Source organism: Felis catus, chromosome A2 (assembly GCF_018350175.1).
Source record: "Felis catus isolate Fca126 chromosome A2, F.catus_Fca126_mat1.0, whole genome shotgun sequence".
In the NCBI taxonomy this organism is placed as follows: domain Eukaryota; kingdom Metazoa; phylum Chordata; class Mammalia; order Carnivora; family Felidae; genus Felis; species Felis catus.
Window position 1 is genome coordinate 153,437,665 of NC_058369.1, and position 21,127 is coordinate 153,458,791.

The 21,127-nt window shown below is 36.9% G+C and overlaps 1 protein-coding gene across 2 annotated transcripts in view; it reads left to right on the forward strand.

Moving 5' to 3' along the window:
* Positions 1 to 18,208, forward strand: part of TRIM24 (tripartite motif containing 24) — a 123,450-nt gene extending 105,242 nt beyond the window's left edge. For both annotated transcript variants that reach the window (XM_023250604.2, XM_019825074.3), the window contains exons 11-19: positions 4,293 to 4,466; positions 6,898 to 7,033; positions 8,804 to 8,876; positions 9,994 to 10,162; positions 12,445 to 12,773; positions 14,349 to 14,481; positions 15,720 to 15,794; positions 16,442 to 16,591; positions 17,078 to 18,208. In XM_023250604.2, the coding sequence (XP_023106372.1) occupies positions 4,293 to 4,466; positions 6,898 to 7,033; positions 8,804 to 8,876; positions 9,994 to 10,162; positions 12,445 to 12,773; positions 14,349 to 14,481; positions 15,720 to 15,794; positions 16,442 to 16,591; positions 17,078 to 17,287 (1,449 nt within the window). In that variant the 3' untranslated portion in view covers positions 17,288 to 18,208. The remainder of the gene's footprint in view (positions 1 to 4,292; positions 4,467 to 6,897; positions 7,034 to 8,803; positions 8,877 to 9,993; positions 10,163 to 12,444; positions 12,774 to 14,348; positions 14,482 to 15,719; positions 15,795 to 16,441; positions 16,592 to 17,077) is intronic.
* Positions 18,209 to 21,127: the final 2,919 nt, after the last annotated feature.

Genomic DNA, 21,127 nt, shown 5'->3' on the forward strand with positions numbered 1-21,127 from the left:
AAAAGAAATCAAAGGCATCAAAATTGGCAAAGATGAAGTCAAGCTTTCACTTTTTGCAGATGACATGATATTATACATGGAAAACCCGATAGACTCCACCAAATGTCTGCTAGAACTGATACATGAATTCAGCAAAGTCTCAGGATACAAAATCAATGTACAGAAATCAGTTGCATTCTTATACACTAATAATGAAGCAACAGAAAGACAAATAAAGAAACTGATCCCATTCACAATTGCACCAAGAAGCATAAAATACCTAGGAATAAATCTAACCAAAGATGTAAAAGATCTGTATGCTGAAAACTATAGAAAGCTTATGAAGGAAAATGAAGAAGATATAACGAAATGGAAAAACATTCCGTTCTCATGGATTGGAAGAATAAATATTGTCAAAATGTCAATACTACCCAAAGCTATCTATATATTCAATGCAATATCAATCAAAATTTCACCAGCATTCTTCTCGAAGCTTGAACAAGCAATCCTAAAATGCATATGGAACCACAAAAGGCCCCGAATAGCCTAATTTTGAAGAAGACCAAAGCAGGAGGCATCACAATCCCAGACTTTAGCCTCTACTACAAAGCTGTATCATCAAGACAGCATGGTATTGGCACAAAAACAGACACATAGACCAATGGAATAGAACAGAAACCCCAGAACTGGAGCCACAAACGTATGGCCAACTAATCTTTGACAAAGCAGGAAAGAACATCCAATGGAAAAAAGACAGTCTCTTTAACAAATGGTGCTGGCAGAACTGGACAGCAACATGCAGAAGGTTGAAACTAAGACCATTTTCTCACACCATTCACAAAAATAAACTCAAAATGGATAAAGGACCTGAATGTGAGACAGGAAACCATCAAAACCCTAGAGGAGAAAGCAGGAAAAGACTTCTCTGACCTCAGCCGTAGCAATTCTTACTTGACACATCCCCAAAGGCAAGGGAATTAAAAGCAAAAATGAACTCCTGGGACCTCGTGAAGATAAAAAGCTTCTGCACAGCAAAGGAAACAATCACCAAAACTAAAAGGCAACCAACAGAATGGGAAAAGGTATTTGCAAATGACATATCATACAAAGGGCTAGTATCCAAAATCTATAAAGAACTCACCAAACTCCACACCCGAAAAACAAATAATCCAGTGAAGAAATGGGCAGAAAACATGAATAGACACTTCTCTAAAGAAGACATCCGGGTGGCCAACAGGCACATGAAAAGATGCTCAGCGTCGCTCCTCATCAGGGAAATACAAATCAAAACCACACTCAGATCTCACACCAGTCAGAGTGGCCAAAATGAACAAATCAGGAGACCATAGATGCTGGAGAGGATGTGGAGAAACAGGAACCCTCTTGCACTGCTGGTGGAAATGCAAACTGGTGCAGCTGCTCTGGAAAACAGTGTGGAGGTTCCTCAACAAATTAAAAATAGACCTACCCTATGACCCAGCAATAGCACTGCTAGGAATTTACCCAAGGGATACAGGAGTACTGATGCATAGGGGCACCTGTACCCCAATGTTCATAGCAGCACTCTCAACAATAGCCAAATTATGGAAAGAGCCTAAATGTCCATCAAATGACGAATGGATAAAGAAGATGTGGTTTCTATACACAATGGAATACTATGTGGCAATGAGAAAGAATGAAATATGGCTCTTTGTAGCAACGTGGATGGAACTGGAGAGTGTTATGCTAAGTGAAATAAGCCATACAGAGAAAGACAGATGTGAAAACAGACCATATGTTTTCACTCTTATGTGGATCCTGGGAAACTTAATAGAAGCTCATGGGGGAGGGGAAGGAAAAAAAAAAAAAAAAGAGCTTAGAGAGGGAGAGAGCCAAAGCATAAGAGACTCTTAAAAACTGAGAACAAACTGAGGGTTGATGGGGGGTGGGAGGGAGGGGAGGGTGGGTGATGGGTATTGAGGACGGCACCTTTTAGGATGAGCACTGGGTGTTGTTTGGAAACCAATTTGACAATAGATTTCATATATTGGAAAAAAAAAAATGTTTCCTGGTCCCAGGCGACTGAGTGGCTCAATAGGTTGAGCTTCTGACTTTGCCTCGGGGCATGATCTCCTGGCTTGTGAGTTCGAGCCCCACGTACGGCTCTGTACTGACAGCTCAGAGCCTGGAGACTGCTTCAGATTCTGTGTGTGTTGCTCTCTCTGCCCCTACCCCGCTCACACTCTGTCTCTCTCTCAAAAATAAACATTAAAAATATATATATTTAAAATGTTTCCTGGTCAAAAATCTAAACATGAATGAATAAATGAATAAACTAGGAGATAATATAGATAATAAATGTAGTCAACAGATTAAATTAACAAATTATAGTACACTTGCATAGGGGAATATGTTCAGCAGTTGAGAAAATGCAGTAATCTATAGATGATGTTATATGGAAAAAAACATTATAGAATTTTTGTAGGGTATTATCTCATTTTTCTGGTTGTGTGGGGGGTGGGGGGTGGGGAGGGGTTTTTTAAAAAAATAAACCTTGGAAAGATATACATCGTCCATAACTATGATTATTCTGGAGGAGGGAAGTTGGCAGAGGGCACAGGAAGAGATGGATGGACATGAGGGGTAGGTAGGTGGTAAAGATGACTTTCACAGGTTTCTTTATACAGTGTTTTCAGTGAGGAATACAAATTAGATTTTTCAAAATTGGAATGCCTGTCACACTATCACTCTGTATAATGTCCATATATTGTTGTATTTGGGGATTTTTTCCCCCTTGTATAGTCCTGAGATACCTCTTAGTTGCTTTCCTTTCCCCCTATATTTTATTACAAAAATTTTCAAACACAACAGCTAAAAGAGTTGTGTCACGGACTAATTGTTCTATTTGGCTTCTCACTTACTAATCATATAGCCATTTATTCTTCCATATATCAGTCAAGTCTTATTTTTTCATAGGCTTTGAAGTAAATTGTGGAGAGCAGCATGGTTCATCTCTTCTCATTCCTAGTATTCTGCTATTATCTTAGTGTGTTTATCTCAGCCTTTAACATAAATGATAAGAGTTTCCTCAGTTGTTTATGTTTAATTACCTCTTCGTATATAAGAAATGAGTGTTAAAAAAAATCCTGCAAGCCTGGGTCTAGAGCTAATGTTTGATGTTTGAGGTTTCACTCTAGTTTTAAGGCTACGAGGTAGATTTATTGGGAGAATTCTTAGTGTCACAATCTTTAAGTTGTACTTCCTTAGACTGGTCCAGTTCCCAAAGCGTCTTTCTGTCGTCTGCCTAAAATTCAGGGCCTGGCTGCACCTTGAAGCCAGCTTGGGTAAGCAGATTGGTAGGGGCCAGTGGCAGAGTTGGGGGTGCAGGAGGGAAGCTCAGCATTCAGTGTCATTGTGGCTTCATAATCTTCATTTTCAGGGCAGTACGTCTCTGCCTTCAGATGAACCTGGTGCCCTTCAATCCAAAGACACAGTTTTCTCTATTTTAGAGAATAAACTTCCAGCCTTCATCTGTGGAAATGGATGAAGTCTGTATTATCTTGGGGTAACTACAGTAAAGTGGGAAAGGAACATGAGCCTCAGTGCTTCATTTTTTTTTTTTTTAACGTTTTTTATTTATTTTTGGGACAGAGAGAGACAGAGCATGAACGGGGGAGGGGCAGAGAGAGAGGGAGACACAGAATCGGACACATCAGCCCAGAGCCTGACGCGAGGCTCGAACTCACAGACCGCGAGATCGTGACCTGGCTCAAGTCGGAAGCTTAACCGACTGCGCCACCCAGGCGCCCCGAGCCTCAGTGCTTCTTAAACAAACTCTCAGCAGATCATCCTGTTTTCAGCCCCAGCTTTACCTCTCATGCTTTTAATTTCCAAGCTCTTAGGGGTTCTGCAATATGTGCAAACTGTTATTTAGTTTCAAGTGTCTCAGGTGGGGACAGAAGAAAATGTATCTTTTTAGCCCTCCATCTTTACCTTGAAGTTGCTATGTGCTTATGTTCCCGCTCACCCCCTATGTGTTAGCTTTTCAGGATTGGATGTTGTGGTTTTCTGATACATGCCAACTGTTTTTCTGGTTAAATATATATATATACATATATATATATATATAATCTGCTTTTTATTTTTTATTTTTGGACAGGATTAATGAAAATTATACATACCTGTCCCTCCTTGCTTTCCATTCAAATTATAGTTGAATTCAGATAGCAGAATGTGTCTTCTACTTTGTTTTGTAACAAAGGAACAGAGATTAGTAGGACATGTTATGCTTTGGCCTGCTAATAGACCCCCTTCCTCCTTTGTTGCTACTGTAGTGGCAGATCAGCAGTGGGCAGGCTGCCCCATCAACCGCCAGCAGCACATCCTCTACTCCTTCTAGTCCTACCATTACGAGTGCAGCAGGATATGATGCAAAGGCTTTCGGCTCACCTATGATTGATTTGAGCTCACCAGTGGGAGGCTCTTATAATCTTCCTTCTCTTCCAGATGTAAGTATACATAACATTTATACTAAGAATGTTTCGAAAATTTCAAGTGAATTTACCTGGTAAAAGGCTTGAGTTAGTCAGATGATAGGTTGTGTGTTGGGTTTTAGAAATTATTTTTCTTCTTTAGAAATAAAACAGCAGGAAAAATAAAAAGATAAGCCCTTAAACGTATATAGAGGACATCTTTCATGGCACTGATGTTAAACATGTTATAAATTAATGATTATAGTGATGGACTCTGGAATCTAAGCTGGGAAAGCTGGGAAGTAAGGACCTGGGAAAGAGGTACTGGAAAGGTGAATGTTGGAATGTGCTGTATTAGAATAAGGATACGGCGGGCTGGGGAGGCTGGGATTTAAAACATCAGAAGAGATAGAGACAAGTTTAACAATGGAAATGAAAACATTTTCTCCCAGATTATACTGGCCAGTGCAAGATTAGCTCTGGTTTATTTTATATTTAAATTAAATACATTTACTCACTAACTTTACCAATATGACTTTCTAAAAAATCTTTTCCAAAGGCAGAAAATAAAACATCCTATAGATAGATCTCCATATAAGTTGATACTTGTTTTACCTTTCCTTATCCTACAAGGTTATAGAATTGTGACACAAACATTAAAACTTTAAAGAAACATCTGATCAGATGGTAAAATAAATTTTTTATTTTCATTATTTAGTTGGTTTTTCAGGTTACTGAGATCAATTATTTAGTTGCATCATTAACCTTACCAGAGTTATTTCATTTTTAAAATAATTGCATATACTTTAAATGGGTAAAGGACATGTATTTTTCATTCGTAGGTAATATATAGGAAAACTAATTTTGTCTCATTCCTATAATTTTACTTTAGCTTTTAGGATTAACTCACAGTGTAAATAACTTTCCTTACGTTAAGATTCAATAGATCCACTCACATTCCAGTACATTTCACACTCTGAAAAGTATTGGCCAAGGTATTGCCAAAAGATTATTAAACATAAATGACCCTGTGTACTTTCCCCCTCCCCTGAAGAGGACCCACAGAAAACACAAATCGTCCTTCTGGCCTTTTCTCTGCAGTCCTCAGATACGGGTGAACCTTTGTCTACCAGCCTTGCTCAACTGAAATTCTTCAGCTGAACCATAGAATGAAGAAGCTGATTTGAGTGACCGTTTTCTCAGTCCCCCCAAAGATGGTTCATAAGTAGCACCATTCTAGATGGAGAAGGAAAAGTAGATTCATCATAAACAATCTGTGCCCTACGACAGTAGGAATTAAGTCTCTTGTAGAATCCTAGTTCAGAAAGGCTGGAACTATGTTAGAGAATTGAACTTGATTTTAATCACAAAGACATTTTTGAGAAATAAATGGTCTATTTAAGCATGAAAAGTATTTGCATCTAAAGAATTAAAGTCTTTCCATAAAGAAGATGTGGTTTATATATACCATGGAATACTACTTGGCACTTAACAGAAGACCAGTGGAGAAGGGAGGGAGAAAATAGAAACAGAGGGGGATGGAGGCAAACCACAAGAGACTCTTAAATACAGAGAACAAACTGAGGGTGGACAGGGGTTACGGCATGGGAGGGAAAATGGGTGATGGGTACTGAGGAGAGCACTTGTTGGGATGAGCACTGGGTGTTGTATATAAGCCAATTTGACAATAAATTACATTAAAAATAAAGAATTAAAGTCTTATTTAGTAGAAGTGTAGCATTATTTTAGCTGAGTGATCAGTTGGAAAAGAAGTGTTACCTGTATACCTGTTACATTAAAGCAAGAATCTTTAAAGGACCCATTTTCCCCTACGAAATAATAGTAATGTACTTAGGTGAGATTAGTGTTCTAGAAATATGCTATGTGTGGGCTTATTTCATCTACGTAGTGCATACCAGAGACGAGTTCTCAGCAGTGTGAATCAGTGACCACCCTTTCAGAGGATACTACACAAGGTCCTTCCTGTGTAAGGCCAGATTTTCTTCATATTCTTCAACCAGAACCACACATCACAATGTGCTTATGTTCTTATGCACATAAAAGAATCCTTTTGTCTGTTAATTAAGCCAGACACTAAAGAAACTTGCAAAAATGTAAAACTGCGCTATTTTGGGGGGGGGGGTACTTTTTGTTATTTTTAAATAAGATATATATTTTTTTGTTTGGGTTTTTAAGGGTGTGAATGATACATGATACTCCTTTCTCCTTCCTCATAACTTCTGAAATAGTATGTCTTCAGTATATTTACTAAGATGGACCATTAAAATGAATAAAAGCTTTTTTCAAGATTGTTTATAGGGAAAATATACATCAGAACTTCTTAAATATGATATTTATATACTTCATTACTTGATAGTAATTAAACTATTAAAGTTTTCTTTTAAATTTAAAGTAGCTTTTAACTTGCAAAGTCGGAATGTTGTGAAATAATTTCGTTTCTTATAAGATTGACTGTTCAAGTACTATTATGCTGGACAATATTGTGAGGAAAGATACCAGTATAGATCATGGCCAGCCAAGACCACCCTCAAACAGAACCGTCCAGTCACCAAACTCATCCGTGCCATCTCCAGGCCTTGCAGGTAAAGTGAGCTTCCTTTGACTTTGGGGTGTTTTCCCATTTTTTTTTTTTTTTTTTTTTTTTACTCGTAATTACCCTCGTCCCTCACCTCTGCCCTCCACCCTTTTCTTGGATGATTAAAATGAGTCTGAGTTTTGGGCACTGTTTAAATTTAGTCTACTTTCAAGGTGGGAAGCAAAGTTTAAACCTCTGTACCTTTTTAATTTCAACAAAACTTGTAGGCATTAGAGCATTCCTAGGAGGAAATTAGTATTATACTTACTCTTTTTGATAAGTTTTCCTGTGATATGGTATCTTTTTGGATGTAAGTTGCCTAGGGTCAAAATTGATCAGTGTCAGTCTCTTCTTTGGTGGGTTGTGTGTGTGTGTGTGTGTGTGTGTGTGTGTGTGTGTGTGTGTGTGTAATTGATGTTTAAGAATTTTTAACATACCTACTCATTATCTTTAAGAGAGAAGCACTCTCCCTAATCCTGTTCACCTAATACTACCTAATACTACTCACAGAGGTTGGCAAAATAGGTGCCTTAGAACAAAATATGGAGAGAGGAGAATTTCTGAAGGTTCATCAGTCACACAAACATAAGACAGTTACACAATATAAAAGGAGATGCTTATTTAAAACACATACAAACAAAATGGAAGAACACTGTTGACAAATATGGCATAGAAACTGTTTAATTATATAACAAGTTTGTATAAGTGATTAAGGAAAATACTCAGAATTGCCAAAGGACTTGACTAGATAATTCCCTAAAGAGGAAATACAAATAGCCAGTAACTTGGGGGTTTCAATGTCACTAGTAGTCATTATAAATATCAAAATAAGATATAATTTCTAACTGTTAAATTAGCAAAGACTTAAACAGTGAAAATACTCATTGATAAGAATGTGATGAGTACTCTGATACATAGCTGGCGGGAGTATAACTTGACAGAACATTTCTGGATACCATTTTGACAATATTACTAAGACTAACGTTTACGCATAACTGACTGTATGCTAGGCATTGGACAAAGTATCTTAATGCGTTGCCTAGTAGAATAGTTGTTTCGGTGTCTCCATTGATTGGTCTCTGTGTGGCTTTCTGTCTTGGACTGCTTTTACATCAGCACCTACTGCTTTTCGTTGTCGTCTGTAGCTTTCACTAGTACTAGTGTCCTCACTGAGATTTTGCTCTGCTTTACATTTGACTCTGTTTGGAGACTTTTTTTTTTTTTTAAGGTTTGTTTTGTTTGGTTTTGTTTCTTGTTTTTTTGTTTTTGAGAGGGGGGGAGAGAGAGAGAGAACAAGCGGAGGAGGGGCAGAGAGGGGGACAGAGGATCCAAAGTGGGCTCCATGCTGACAGTAGAAAATCCTATGTGGGGCTCCAACTCATGAACCATGAGATCATGACCTGAGCCAAAGTCAGATGCTTAACCACCTGAGCCACCCAGGCGGCCCTGGAGACATTTTTGATCGTCACACCCCTGGGTGGGAAATGTGGAGACATACTACTGGCATCTAATAACTAGTAGAGGCCAGAGATACTGCTAAATATCCACAGTGCACGGAGATCCCCCACAACAAAGAATTATCTGGCCCAAAATGCCAGGAGTACTGAGGTTTAATTCCGCTAGTCTAACCGGGTTAGACTTGGCTGGGAGTCCAACAACTGGTTATTGTTTTATATAATTCCATTTTGTTCCAGTGCTAAGTGAGCATATTCAGTAGGAAATGACACACATAATCATTAACTCATGTTATGAACGTGAATGATTTCCTCTTCTCCAGGACCTGTTACTATGACTAGTGTTCACCCACCAATACGTTCACCTAGTGCCTCCAGTGTTGGGAGCCGAGGAAGGTAAACTGACTTAACCTTATCCTCTAGTGTATAAAATCTCTGATTAGATTTCTCTTGCCAGGGCTCAACATGCTCTTGGTACTCAATACATCTTGAACAACTTCCTTTATTTTTAACTTTTAAATCAAAATTTCAATGATTGTTATAATTTAACAAATTATATAATTAATTAATGGGTTATATTAATTATACTAATTAATGGGTTAAGTAAATAAAGTATAATTGTGTCTTTAGAGATACAAAAATTGGGGGGGATGATATGTTTGTCTTGAGCCTAATAGCAAGGAAGAAATTGAAACGAAGTAGGTATAACAGATTGCACTATATAGGATATGTACAAATACAAACTTAGGGGGAAAAGAAACAATAACTTTATACTAACTTCAATGTTCTCTGACTTTTTTAATGCCCAAACATTAGGTCTGCTTTAAAATAAATAAATTCATAGTTGTTGAAATTCTCTCCCAGCTTACTGCTTTGCTCATCTATTTATGCTTACAGATTTCTCCTAGTGAACCCAGTTCTTATTTGCTAATCATATGGAAGATACATTCTCTCAAGAGAAAAATGTTGCCTTTAATCCCATGAGAACATTGTGGGTATCCGTAAAGGGTTTTTGTCCCAGTACATTTTTTAAAATAGCCAAACACCAACAGTTTATATCTCTAGTTAATTGTCTTCACACTTTGTGACAGTAAATCATTAATGTGGGCCCAGAGTGCTCTTTGTCACTGACTAGAGAAGGAAGTGGGAAAGATAGTTCTGAGATATTAAAATCTGACTGCCCAATTGGAGAGCCTCAGAGTATTCAAGTCTGTTTTCTTATGATTCGGGTTTTATTTAAATCTTTTCAAATATCTTTCCAGAAGTATAGTGTGACTAATGACATAGGTTAATATGTAAAAGGTTTTTTATACAGGAAGCTGTGTGCAGGCATCTGTGTGCAGGCAGTGGTTGCATCTCACTGTCATTTATCATGGATTGTGATAATGGAACATAGTGACCATTGCTGTGAAGTTATACAGAATTACTTCTAAAAGCTATCGTTATGCTTTGTTTTGAGACACTTAAGGTAGCATTCTTTGATGTTTTTGTTTTTTCTCTCTCTCTCTTACAGCTCTGGCTCTTCCAGCAAACCAGCAGGAGCTGATTCCACACACAAAGTCCCGGTGGTCATGTTGGAGCCAATCCGAATAAAACAGGAAAACAGTGGACCGCCTGAAAATTATGATTTTCCTGTGGTCATAGTGAAACAAGAATCCGATGAAGAATCTAGGCCTCAAAATGTAATTATATCAATTTGGGGGATAGGATGAAAGAAACTTGTAACTAGCAGATAGGAGGTTAAAATGTTATGTTGAGGGGCGCCTGGGTGGTTCAGTCACTTAAGCGTCACTCACAATCTCATGGTTCGTGGGATTGAGCCCCATGTTGGGCTCTGTGCTGAGCCTGGAGACTGGTTGGGATTCTCTGTCTCTGCCCCTCCCTCACTCATGCTCTTAAAATAAATAAATCAACTTTAAAAAAATGTTATGTTTAAAAACAGGGAAATAGTCAACTTAAAGGTTGAAAAGTTTGAGGACCTCTCTCAGTAAATTAAAAGAAAAAGATGGATGGAAAATAGGGAGAAGAGTTCGAAAAATCAGGGGCATTTGGGGTTGGGCATTTGAGTAAAACAAGGAAGTTGGGTATTTGAGTAAAACACATGGAAGGTAATTGGCAAAAAAAATAATAATACAAGGAAATTTACTGAACTGAAAAGCATGCACATCTGAATTGAAAGGACCCAAATAACAGAACATTAAATGAAACCAGGACTCAAATTATATTATCATCAATTTCAGGATAACAGGATTTTTAAAGCTTCTAGATGGAAAAAACACCTTATGCAAAGGATCAGACATAATGGCAGCGAGTCCTCAAAATGGATGTTTGAATCTGAAAAGAGAAATACCAAAATTGTGAGCAAAAGTATTTCATAGCCAGAACTCTACACCCAGGCAAATTCTCAATCATGCATAAAGATTAAATAAAGATTTTTAGACATAAATGCAAGGTTTGAGAAATTTTAATTCTCATGTACTCATTCTCCAGAAGATACTTGAAAGTATGCTTCATCAAAAATGGAATGAACCAAGAAAGGAGGCATAAGATCCCAGAAGAGAGACACAGAGAGTACTTCCCAGTACAACAGCTCCCCTGGTGCATCCTGTAGCAGGGAGGATGGGAGACTCCGTAGGGATATATGTAAGAGCAAAAAAAAATGTTCGGCAGTATTGGAAAGCATTTTATAACCCTACTGGAGGCTGTGAGAATGACTTAGAGGTATAGTATTTAGAAAAGTAAGCAGATGAAAGAAAAGGGTGGAAGAGGGAGAGAGAGGAAGGAAGGAAGAATTGAATCACAGTGAAAACAAAAAGACAAAAAAAGGAAGTATAGTCATAGTACATTCTGTGGTTATGTGATGAATAATATTTATACTTACAGTGGTATAAACAAACACCTGTATTATACAAATTTAACTAAAAACTAGATATAATCAGGATATAACCTGAACATGAATTTAACCAGAAATTGATTTTTCAGGACACTTAACCAGTGCAGCAGTGATACTGACCAATTGGAATAGATGTTGGCCATAAAGTTATACTGGTACCAAATAAATACATACATACATACTTACTTCATAAAGCTTTAAGAAAGTGGCATGAGTGACGTGTATGTGTGTAAGGAGTGGGTAGAGAGGCAGGAAGGAAAAATCTAATCTTCCATCATAAAGAATATACATACCCACATTTAAGACTGAAAATATGTTTAAAATTGAAAATCTGAGAAATTACAATACAAGCAAATTACTTAAAAATAAATAGCAAAAGAAAAGCTAAATAATTTAAAAATAATTGCCTCCGAGGAATGAGATTATGTAATCATGCTTTTAACTAAATCTGCATTTATTACTTTAAATATTAAAAGTTTAAAGGAAATCATAGATTTTGTTATTAAAAATTTTACCATCCCAGGCCCCAACATAAAATTTAGATTCATCTTAAAGTTATTAATAGCTCTTGCAGAAGTGAAATTAATTATAAGAATTAAAGCACAATACTTTTCTACGAATGAAAAACCAACAGTAGACATATTTTGAGTCTGGATATAATTTTTTTTTTAATATTTATTTATTTTGAGAGAGAGAAAAAGAGCAGGGGAGGGGCAGAAAGAGAGGGAGAGAGAAAATCCCAAGCAGGATCTGCACTGTTAGCCCAGAGCCCAACGTGGGGCTTGATCTCGTGAACTAAACCTTGAGTCTGACACTTAACCAACCAAGCTGCTCAGGCACCCCTGCTGATCTTCTATTTTGATGATAGTTTTTGGTAGAGATTCAGGTCCTCTTTACCTTTGGGGACTCTATTAGAGTAAACCTCTTCTGTTCTCATACATATTCACAGACTCTTTTGAAGTAACCAGGTGCCTATGAGAGAGCAGTCTACGGTCCCGAATTGCAGCAGTGCTAATGAAGAATGCCAATTTTGAGAAATAAACACATATTCTTAACTTCTTTCCTTTGCAGACCAACTATCCAAGGAGCATACTCACCTCCCTGCTCTTAAATAGTAGTCAGAGCTCTACCTCTGAGGAGTCTGTGCTAAGGTCAGATGCTCCTGATAGCACAGGAGATCAACCTGGACTTCACCAGGAAAATTCCTCCAATGGAAAGTCGGAGTGGCCGGATGCCTCCCAGAAGTCACCTGTTCATGTCGGAGAGACCAGGAAAGAGGACGACCCCAATGAGGACTGGTGTGCAGTTTGTCAGAATGGAGGGGAGCTCCTGTGCTGTGAGAAGTGTCCCAAAGTGTTTCATCTTTCTTGTCATGTGCCCACCTTGGCAAATTTTCCAAGGTAAGATGGTACTTACTTCCCTTTCCCACATTCTTTCACTAGAAATAATAATTGATGCTCATTGTAATTTTGTAAAACACTTCAGTGAAAACCCACTTCACACAAATGGATTCTTCAGCATAGGGGCTTTGATACTCTGCTTCCCATTCTGTGCGCTTCTCTCAAAAATCTACTCTGTAAAGAAGAAGGGAAAAAAAACGGTCCTTTGAATTACTACAGATGGTTACCCTAGAAAACAGTGATCCTTACGCATAACAATGGCCACAGTTACTGCATGTTTTTGCCAAGCATTGAGCTGTATCATTTATAAATATCTCAAGTACCTTTTCCAACCAACTCTGAGATGCTGCTCCTGCTGATGATGATGGGGAAGAGCGGCCACTGCGTTGATCTCTTTACTTCTTGGAACGCTGTACTTTTTAAAATTTAATTCCACATTTAAAGTTGAAAGAATGGGGGCGCCTGGGTGGCTCAGTCGGTTAAGCGTCCCACTTCGGCTCAGGTCATGCATGATCTCACAGTTCATGGGTTCGAGTCCCTCGTTGGGCTCTGTGCTGACAGCTCAGAGCCTGGAGCCTGCTTCAGAGTCTGTGTCTCCCTCTCTCTCTCTGCTCCTCCCCTGGTCACTCACTCTCTCTTGCTCTCTTTCGCTCTCGCTTGCTCTCTCGTTGTCTCTCTCTCTCTCTCTCTCTCTCTCTCTCTCTCAAAAGTAAACATTTAGGGGCGCCTGGGTGGCGCAGTCGGTTAAGCGTCCGACTTCAGCCAGGTCACGATCTCACGGTCCGTGAGTTCGAGCCCCGCGTCGGGCTCTGGGCTGATGGCTCAGAGCCTGGAGCCTGTTTCCGATTCTGTGTCTCCCTCTCTCTCTGCCCCTCCCCCGTTCATGCTCTGTCTCTCTCTGTCCCAAAAATAAATAAACGTTGAAAAAAAAATTTTTTTTAAAAAGTAAACATTTAAAAAAATTTTTTTAAATAATAAAGTTGTAAGAATAGTACCAAGAACATTTCTTTTCCATGAATCATTTTGGGGAAAATAACAGTTGTGCCTCACATCAGCCATAAATTAATGTGTGTGTTTATTTTTTTAAGTGTTTCTTTCATGTAAGTGTTTCATACCTCCTTGCCTAACGTTTACCACTTAGGCCCTTGTATTCTATTTCTGCTCTTAAGCTCTCTCAGCATGGTGCTGTGTACATAGTAGATATGCAGTAAATTCTCAGTGATAAAAATTCATGCCAAATAAATAAATCTGTATCATAGATGGTATGGAGGATGTGGGAAAGTGAGATGGTGATGGGAGAAATGATGCATTAGGAATTCAGAAATTCCTGGGGCTCCCGGGTGGCTCAGTCAGTTAAGCATCTGACTCTTGATTTCGGCTCAGGTCATGACCTCATAGTTCCTGAGTTCAAGCCCTGCATCAGGCTCTGCATTGATAGCACAAAGCTTGCTTGGTATTTTCTCCCTCTCTCTCTGTCCCTCCCCTGCTTTCTCTCTATATCTCTCTCAAAATAAATAAAAATAAACTTTAAAAAAAAAAAGAAAAGGAATTCAGAAATACTCTATCCCCCAACAGTGGAGAGTGGATTTGTACTTTCTGCCGGGACTTATCTAAACCAGAAGTTGAATATGATTGTGATGCTCCCAGTCACAACTCAGAGAAAAAGAAAAGTGAAGGCCTTGTTAAATTAACACCAATAGATAAAAGGGTAAGTTTTTTTAAACATTTCTAACCTAGACTGTTAGGTAAACAGTTTTTTTGTTTAGATGGATTATTGTAATGCAGGTGTGCCTTTCGTCAAAGAAGTGTATATTCAAAATTTTATGCTGACCTCTTTTTTCTTTAGTTTTTTCACAAGAGCGTAAGAATCTTAAGCGATACAACCTGTGACTTTTCCTGGTTAAAATGAAAAAAAAAATCACAGTACTGTCTATACATTTTTTAGAAGCTTAAAAGACTGTACTTGAACAAGGTAAAACATGTATCCTCTATGTGGTCCAGAGTTTTAAATTTAGTGTACCTTCAGTAAACTTGTTTTATTTTTACTATAGATAAGTTTTCTTCCTAATGTGTTGAGAATTGGCACCACAGACAGGTTTTCGTATTTATTCTTCCTGGAAATAATTCCATTCTTTTACCCAGTGGTACTGGGTTTATAACTCAGAGCCACCTAATATAGTTAACTGTAATTAACATTAAAAGCTACTACATCAACACTTCTTTAGTGCTAAAGAAGTTCCTTTGCTAAATTATTAAGTAAAACAATCAATATGAAAGTTACTGTGCAAGAAGGGGCCCAAACACACACTACCAACACGACACTGTGTTTACTGGGATAAACCCCTACGCAGGGAGAACTAGCCGATGGGACCTTCTGCATTCAGACAGGCAGCCTTGGGACTGGACACACCATAGGAAGGGTTCCACCTCTGGATCTATTACATACATATGCTCTTCTTGTTGATTATTAATTATAATCCAATATACAGTGTTGTATGTAAGCAATGAATCATGGGAATCTACCCCCAAAACCAAGAACATACTGTACACACTGTGTGTTAGCCAATTTGACAACAAATTGTATTAAAAAAATAAGTAAATAAATAAATAATATAAAATAAAATGTAAAATAATTATAATAATCCAATATACAATTTGGAGAGTTAAGTGGAAACTTATTTTTAAAGAGGTTCAAATAGGTTGCTCATGACACTTGTTGTTCCTATAATTGTAAGAATGGCTCTCCTATATCACATACACCCCAAACTATTAAACAGTATATAGTTCAGTAAATGACTGAAGAAATGAAAATTCTTTCAATGTTTTTCCTGTATTTATCTGGCTTTAATTTTTATTCTAGTATTTTGAAACCCATGACATTGTTGTTAAAAATAAGTTGTGATTTCATTATTTTATTACATTTTTTAATTTTATTTTTTTGCTTAGAAGTGTGAACGCCTACTTTTATTTCTTTATTGCCATGAAATGAGCCTGGCTTTTCAAGATCCAGTTCCTCTAACTGTAAGTATTAATATCATTTTGTGCATTTTTACACAGTAGGGTGATTTTTTTTTTTGAAACTTGATTTATGAGAATGTATAGTCAGTTTCCTATATCTGATGCATATCTTATAGTTTTATTAATACAAACAGAATGCTTTGATCTTGAATACACTTTAATGTTCACAAACTGGTCCAAAACTTGTATTCATTTCTCATATATTCTCGTCTCATACATCTTACCTACTATTCTCTGGAATGATTTTTTTTTTTAAGATTTTATTTTTTTAAAGTAATCTCTACACCCAACATGGGGCTCGAACTCATCACCCTGAGATCAAGAGTTGCATGTTCTGACAACTGACCCAGCCAGGCACCCCTCCGGACTGATTTCTGTTGTTTCTCAAGAGGCTTAGTCCTATATCCTAAGCTGTTGGGAAAAAACTGTTCATTTGAGATAAAGACCCCCAAAATTCTTTGTACATATTTTGATTTATACAGACCCAGATTGCAACTACTAAGTAGACTTTAACAAGACAGGAAGGGATATGTGCGTGCGTGGGTGTGGGTGTGTGTACTATTGCTTATAAAAGGTTCCTGCTTGTAGAATTTATTTAGGACTGGTAGAATTTAGTCATTTTTATTACAGCATCTCATTTATTTTGAAAGGTGCCTGATTATTATAGAATAATTAAAAATCCAATGGACTTGTCAACCATCAAGAAGAGACTACAAGAAGATTATTCCATGTATACAAAGCCTGAAGATTTTGTAGCTGATTTTAGATTGATCTTTCAAAACTGTGCCGAATTCAATGAGGTAAGAGGAAAAAACAAAAAACAATAGCAATGCGAAAGTAATATTAAATCAAACACTTCATCAACAAAAGAGATGAGTATCTACCAATGATAGTATAAATTTCTGAAAGTTCAAGTTTGTCAGAGAATGAAAGGTAATTAGGAAAACTTTATCCACATTACTATCCAAGGTTTATTATATGGTAAGTGGAAATGCAAATTATAGCTGACAACTTGAAAACAATTTAGAAAATAAGTAGTTACCACTCCCTTATAGAATAATCCAGATGAGTCTAACCCTTTTATTTACTTCTTATCTGACCTTCTCTAGACTTTGTCTAGCCCCAGGCTATTATTTTACTTTACATCATTGATGATGCATAAATACTTTCCCAAAACTTGAGTTAAAAGGGAACAAAAATGTGAGAAATTTACTTATTTTATTGACTGTTGATTGTTAAAATATTGATGTTTGTTTTTAATTCATGTTTTTATTTTTATCCAACAGCCTGATTCAGAAGTAGCCAATGCTGGTATAAAACTTGAAAGCTATTTTGAAGAACTTCTAAAGAACCTTTATCCAGAAAAAAAGTTTCCTAAACTAGAATTCAGGAATGAATCAGAAGATAATAAATTTAGTGATGACTCAGATGATGACTTTGTACAGCCCCGGAAGAAACGCCTCAAAAGCATAGAGGAACGCCAGTTGCTTAAATAAAGCAACACCATTGGCGTGTGCTGGTTTTTAGATTTTTTTGTTTTTGTTTTTAAAAAACATTTTGTCAGTAATTTTAACATCATTACAAAATGAGTTTGTGACCACTCTGATCTGTAAGTTTTTGATGTTTACTAGATTTTGATTTCCCTAATAAACCATTTCTTTTAATCTTCTTATTAAGAAAGAAAGAAAAAGAAGGAAAGGAATGAAAGTGAGGGAGCAAGGAAGGAAAGAAGAAAGAAGCATCAACAACAAAAAGACGTTCTTCCCACTTCTTGGATTTCAAAACTATAATTTGGAGTGATAGCAACTATAGAAAGGAAATAGACTACGTATGAACTCTTAAGTGGAAATTTAATGTGGTTTGGATGTGTGCGTTAATCCATTTTTAGAAAATACCACTATCCATTAATTATGGCCCAACCATGAATTAGTACTTACGAACAGTACTCCGTGAACATGAGTGGTAATAAGAGTTCTATCCTAGGATGCTGACTGGTGCAACGAAAAAGTAGATTAGATGCTATTAAGAGGCACCTAACAGTATATAATGTAAGATGGCAACTGTATTAAAGAAAAAGCAGGAAAACAAATGTTTGATTTTTGTTTTTGTTTTTTTTTCTTGTCTGTAGAAGTGTTTGGTATAGCAGGTGTTCAAAGCCATTTTTCGTACATTTCTAAATATAACTTCTTCCACTGAGGAAGTAAGTGTACACGTGTTTGGTTTGCTATGTGTCTCTGTGTAGTTTGTTGTTTGCTTTTTAACTGTGCAGGTGATCCTTTTATAACAAGACTCGTTGTTAGCAGTACGGCTGTTCGTGGAACTACCCTGGACATGAAATACCGCAGTGTGCGCCATATTTGATGTGAGGCTTTTTCAACGTATACCCTATTGAGCATTAAATATAAGTTCCGCCGAAAGGGACTAGTTTGGTGGTTTTCATCTTTATAATTTGGAATAAAATGTGTTGTGGAATTTAGGAGTGGGCAGTTCAAGGGAACTATAAGGAAAATGTAATGTTTTCTGAAGCTTATATTTCCTATTTTTAATAAGTCAGAACCTCAAATTGAATCTTATGTCTGACTTCATTCTGAATTTCATTTTCATTCTCCTGATAGAGATACAGAAGACTAATCTTCTGAGAGCAAGCATATTCCTAGTGGGCCAGACCTGACTAGTTGAACTGATAATCCATTTATTCCTTTTGCTTGTTCAGCGTCAAAGAAGGAAACTAAATTAAGATAGACTGGCAAATGGCACAATATTTCTCTTCTAACCTTTGACAAAATATTTACATGAATTTTTTCAAAGTAACCTTTATGAAACATTAATTGAGGAAATCTTTCTCTTTAGGCTGACAGAATAAAAATATAGCTGAACTGAAAGAATCTTAGGCTGTGAATGGTATCATCTCCCACGGATTGGACCTAGAGGACTTGCTTTTTCCACAAGGCAATACTTCTTAAAATGGACAATTTGAAAATATTCTGTGGCTAATTCATTGGGTTTTCACATGTTGCTAAAGATAAAATATGAGAAAATAATTTAGTTACATTAGCTTCTCAAGATAGGTCTTGTCCATAATATGTCACTTACAAAGTCTTAATCACTTCTCCAAATGTGTGTTTCAGAATAGTTGTTGTATTGTTGTGAAGATGCATTTGACATTTATTCTCTAAAGGCTGAACAAATTTTGATAACAGCGCATATACCTTTTAATTGTCTGTTTTTTTGCTCCAGCATTTTTAGCACAGCAACTCTGGAGGTTTTGCAAATAAGTTTATTGTTGGCACTTAGAATACTGTTCTTGACTGTTTGTTCTTCCATACTTGTTTCCTGAGGTAAAACAGAGCAGTACAGACAAATTTTGAGGAGGATCACAAAGAGAAGTAGCTCTTAAGGGAAAAAATATATATAATTTCTTAAATTCTAGCATCTGAGCTAGAATTTCTACTAATGTGCCCAAAACTTGCACTGTTACATTCAGTCATATTAATCTTTTAAAAACAGTATTCACCTTTACCATTTTTTTTGCTGATTGAAAGGCAGTTAAGAACCATCTTTCCTGTAGTCATACATAATATAAATTACATTAAAACTAGGTGTTTGTCTCTCCAAACAGCCTTTTTGTAATGCTCTTTACGATTAAAGTTCAGTGACCTTAAATTAACAAGTGCCTGTGTGCCCAGGTGGATCCCAGCAAAATAGTCCTGAAATTCTAATAGAAGTAAGGTATAAGGTGAGCCTAAATAACTGTGCTCATTTAGAGAGCCACCTCCCAAAAGTTCAGTGTGATTCAAGCAGCCTTGACTTAAACTTAAAACACTACAGTGTTTACCTCTGATCAAAAACTCCCGGTGATTTCCCTCTGAATTTAGAACCAGTGCCCAGTGTCTTAGCTACAAGACCCTCTAATGTGATCACATGACCACACCTTTGGCCAAGGCTTGTGAATGAACAAATCTTGTGGGAGCTGGGATTTACCGAAGTCCCAGCTTATCAAGAGCTTTCCCATGCATCAAGCATCTGATCTTTTTGGCATAAGGCAATTCTAACATATATAGAATACATTTGTACATGAGCATCAGGCAATGCAGTTATTTTGCCCTTTGAATTAACAGGACTCACTTGTCCTTTCTGGATGGAGGGGTAGGATGCTGGATGTGCTAAAAGGAAAATGTCCTCTTCCCTTGGTAGTTTCACTTGCTTTTGCAAGCTAAAGAATACTCACCATGTTTTACACCTACACCATAATATAAATGCAGTATAATTTAGCAATGCTTTCAGGAAGATTCGCTCCACAATCAAAAGGGTGAGTTCAGCTGATTGCTCCATTTATGAATTTGCATTTCAAATTCCTATGTTGTGACAGTGCTTAACTTGTAAATTTGGGTTCCATGGACAGACTAGTTAGACACTGAAAGGAAGAATTCCTCCTTCGGTGAAACCTGATCCATAAATTAACGTGAATCCCTAAAGTTGCTACCTATGAGCAAAATGTTTTTAGATGTAAATAGAAGATGTGCTTATTTTCTGTTATGAATGAGAGAAATTGAGTGATCTGATTGGTATTATTATGGACATAACAATGAGTTCAACCATCTAGTTTCTTACAGAGGTCCTCCTTTTAAATAACATGTACATAGTTTTTAAAATATTTTATAACCTCATGTAAATTAACAATTGATATCTTTTTACATATATTTCCCTTTCCTCTTGGGTGTGTATTTAGTAAGTCATAATTCACATGGTGGTAGTTCATGTTCTTGAGTGAGAAAAATGCTAGCCAATCAGACCACTGATTTCTTTCCTCACAAAGATTTGCTTTTTGTGAAGCACATCTGAGGCAATAGTCTTTGTTGTTGTTTGGTCTTTGTTTTTTTTTTAATTTGGGGCGGGGGGGCATCTGGTGCTTTGATTTTTTAATAAAAATTAGCTTCGATGGATTTTTACTGTGAATGTTTTACCACAAGGAATTTTAATAGAAAAATTACTATATGTCATTCAGTAGAATTTTACCTAGTTTGAGTCTCGCTTCATTACTACCTTTGTGTGTTCCTCTGTAAAACTGATACATGTAGGGATGAGCCACTAGTCTATAAATAATAGGACAACTTGTAAAAAATTCTGACACATGCATTTCACCAGCCTTAAAAAATAAGCAAAAAGTAATTTTACAAACAGGAAGGGTATGGTAACTTTAATCACTGATTCCCACTCCCCTCAAAGTAGGAAAACCAAAGATGCCGGGAAAAATTCTTATCTAAAGCCTGTTGGAAGAGGAAGGGAAGACAGAGTGGGGACTTTGATAGGTCACTTTGAAAGTTTACCTATGTTAA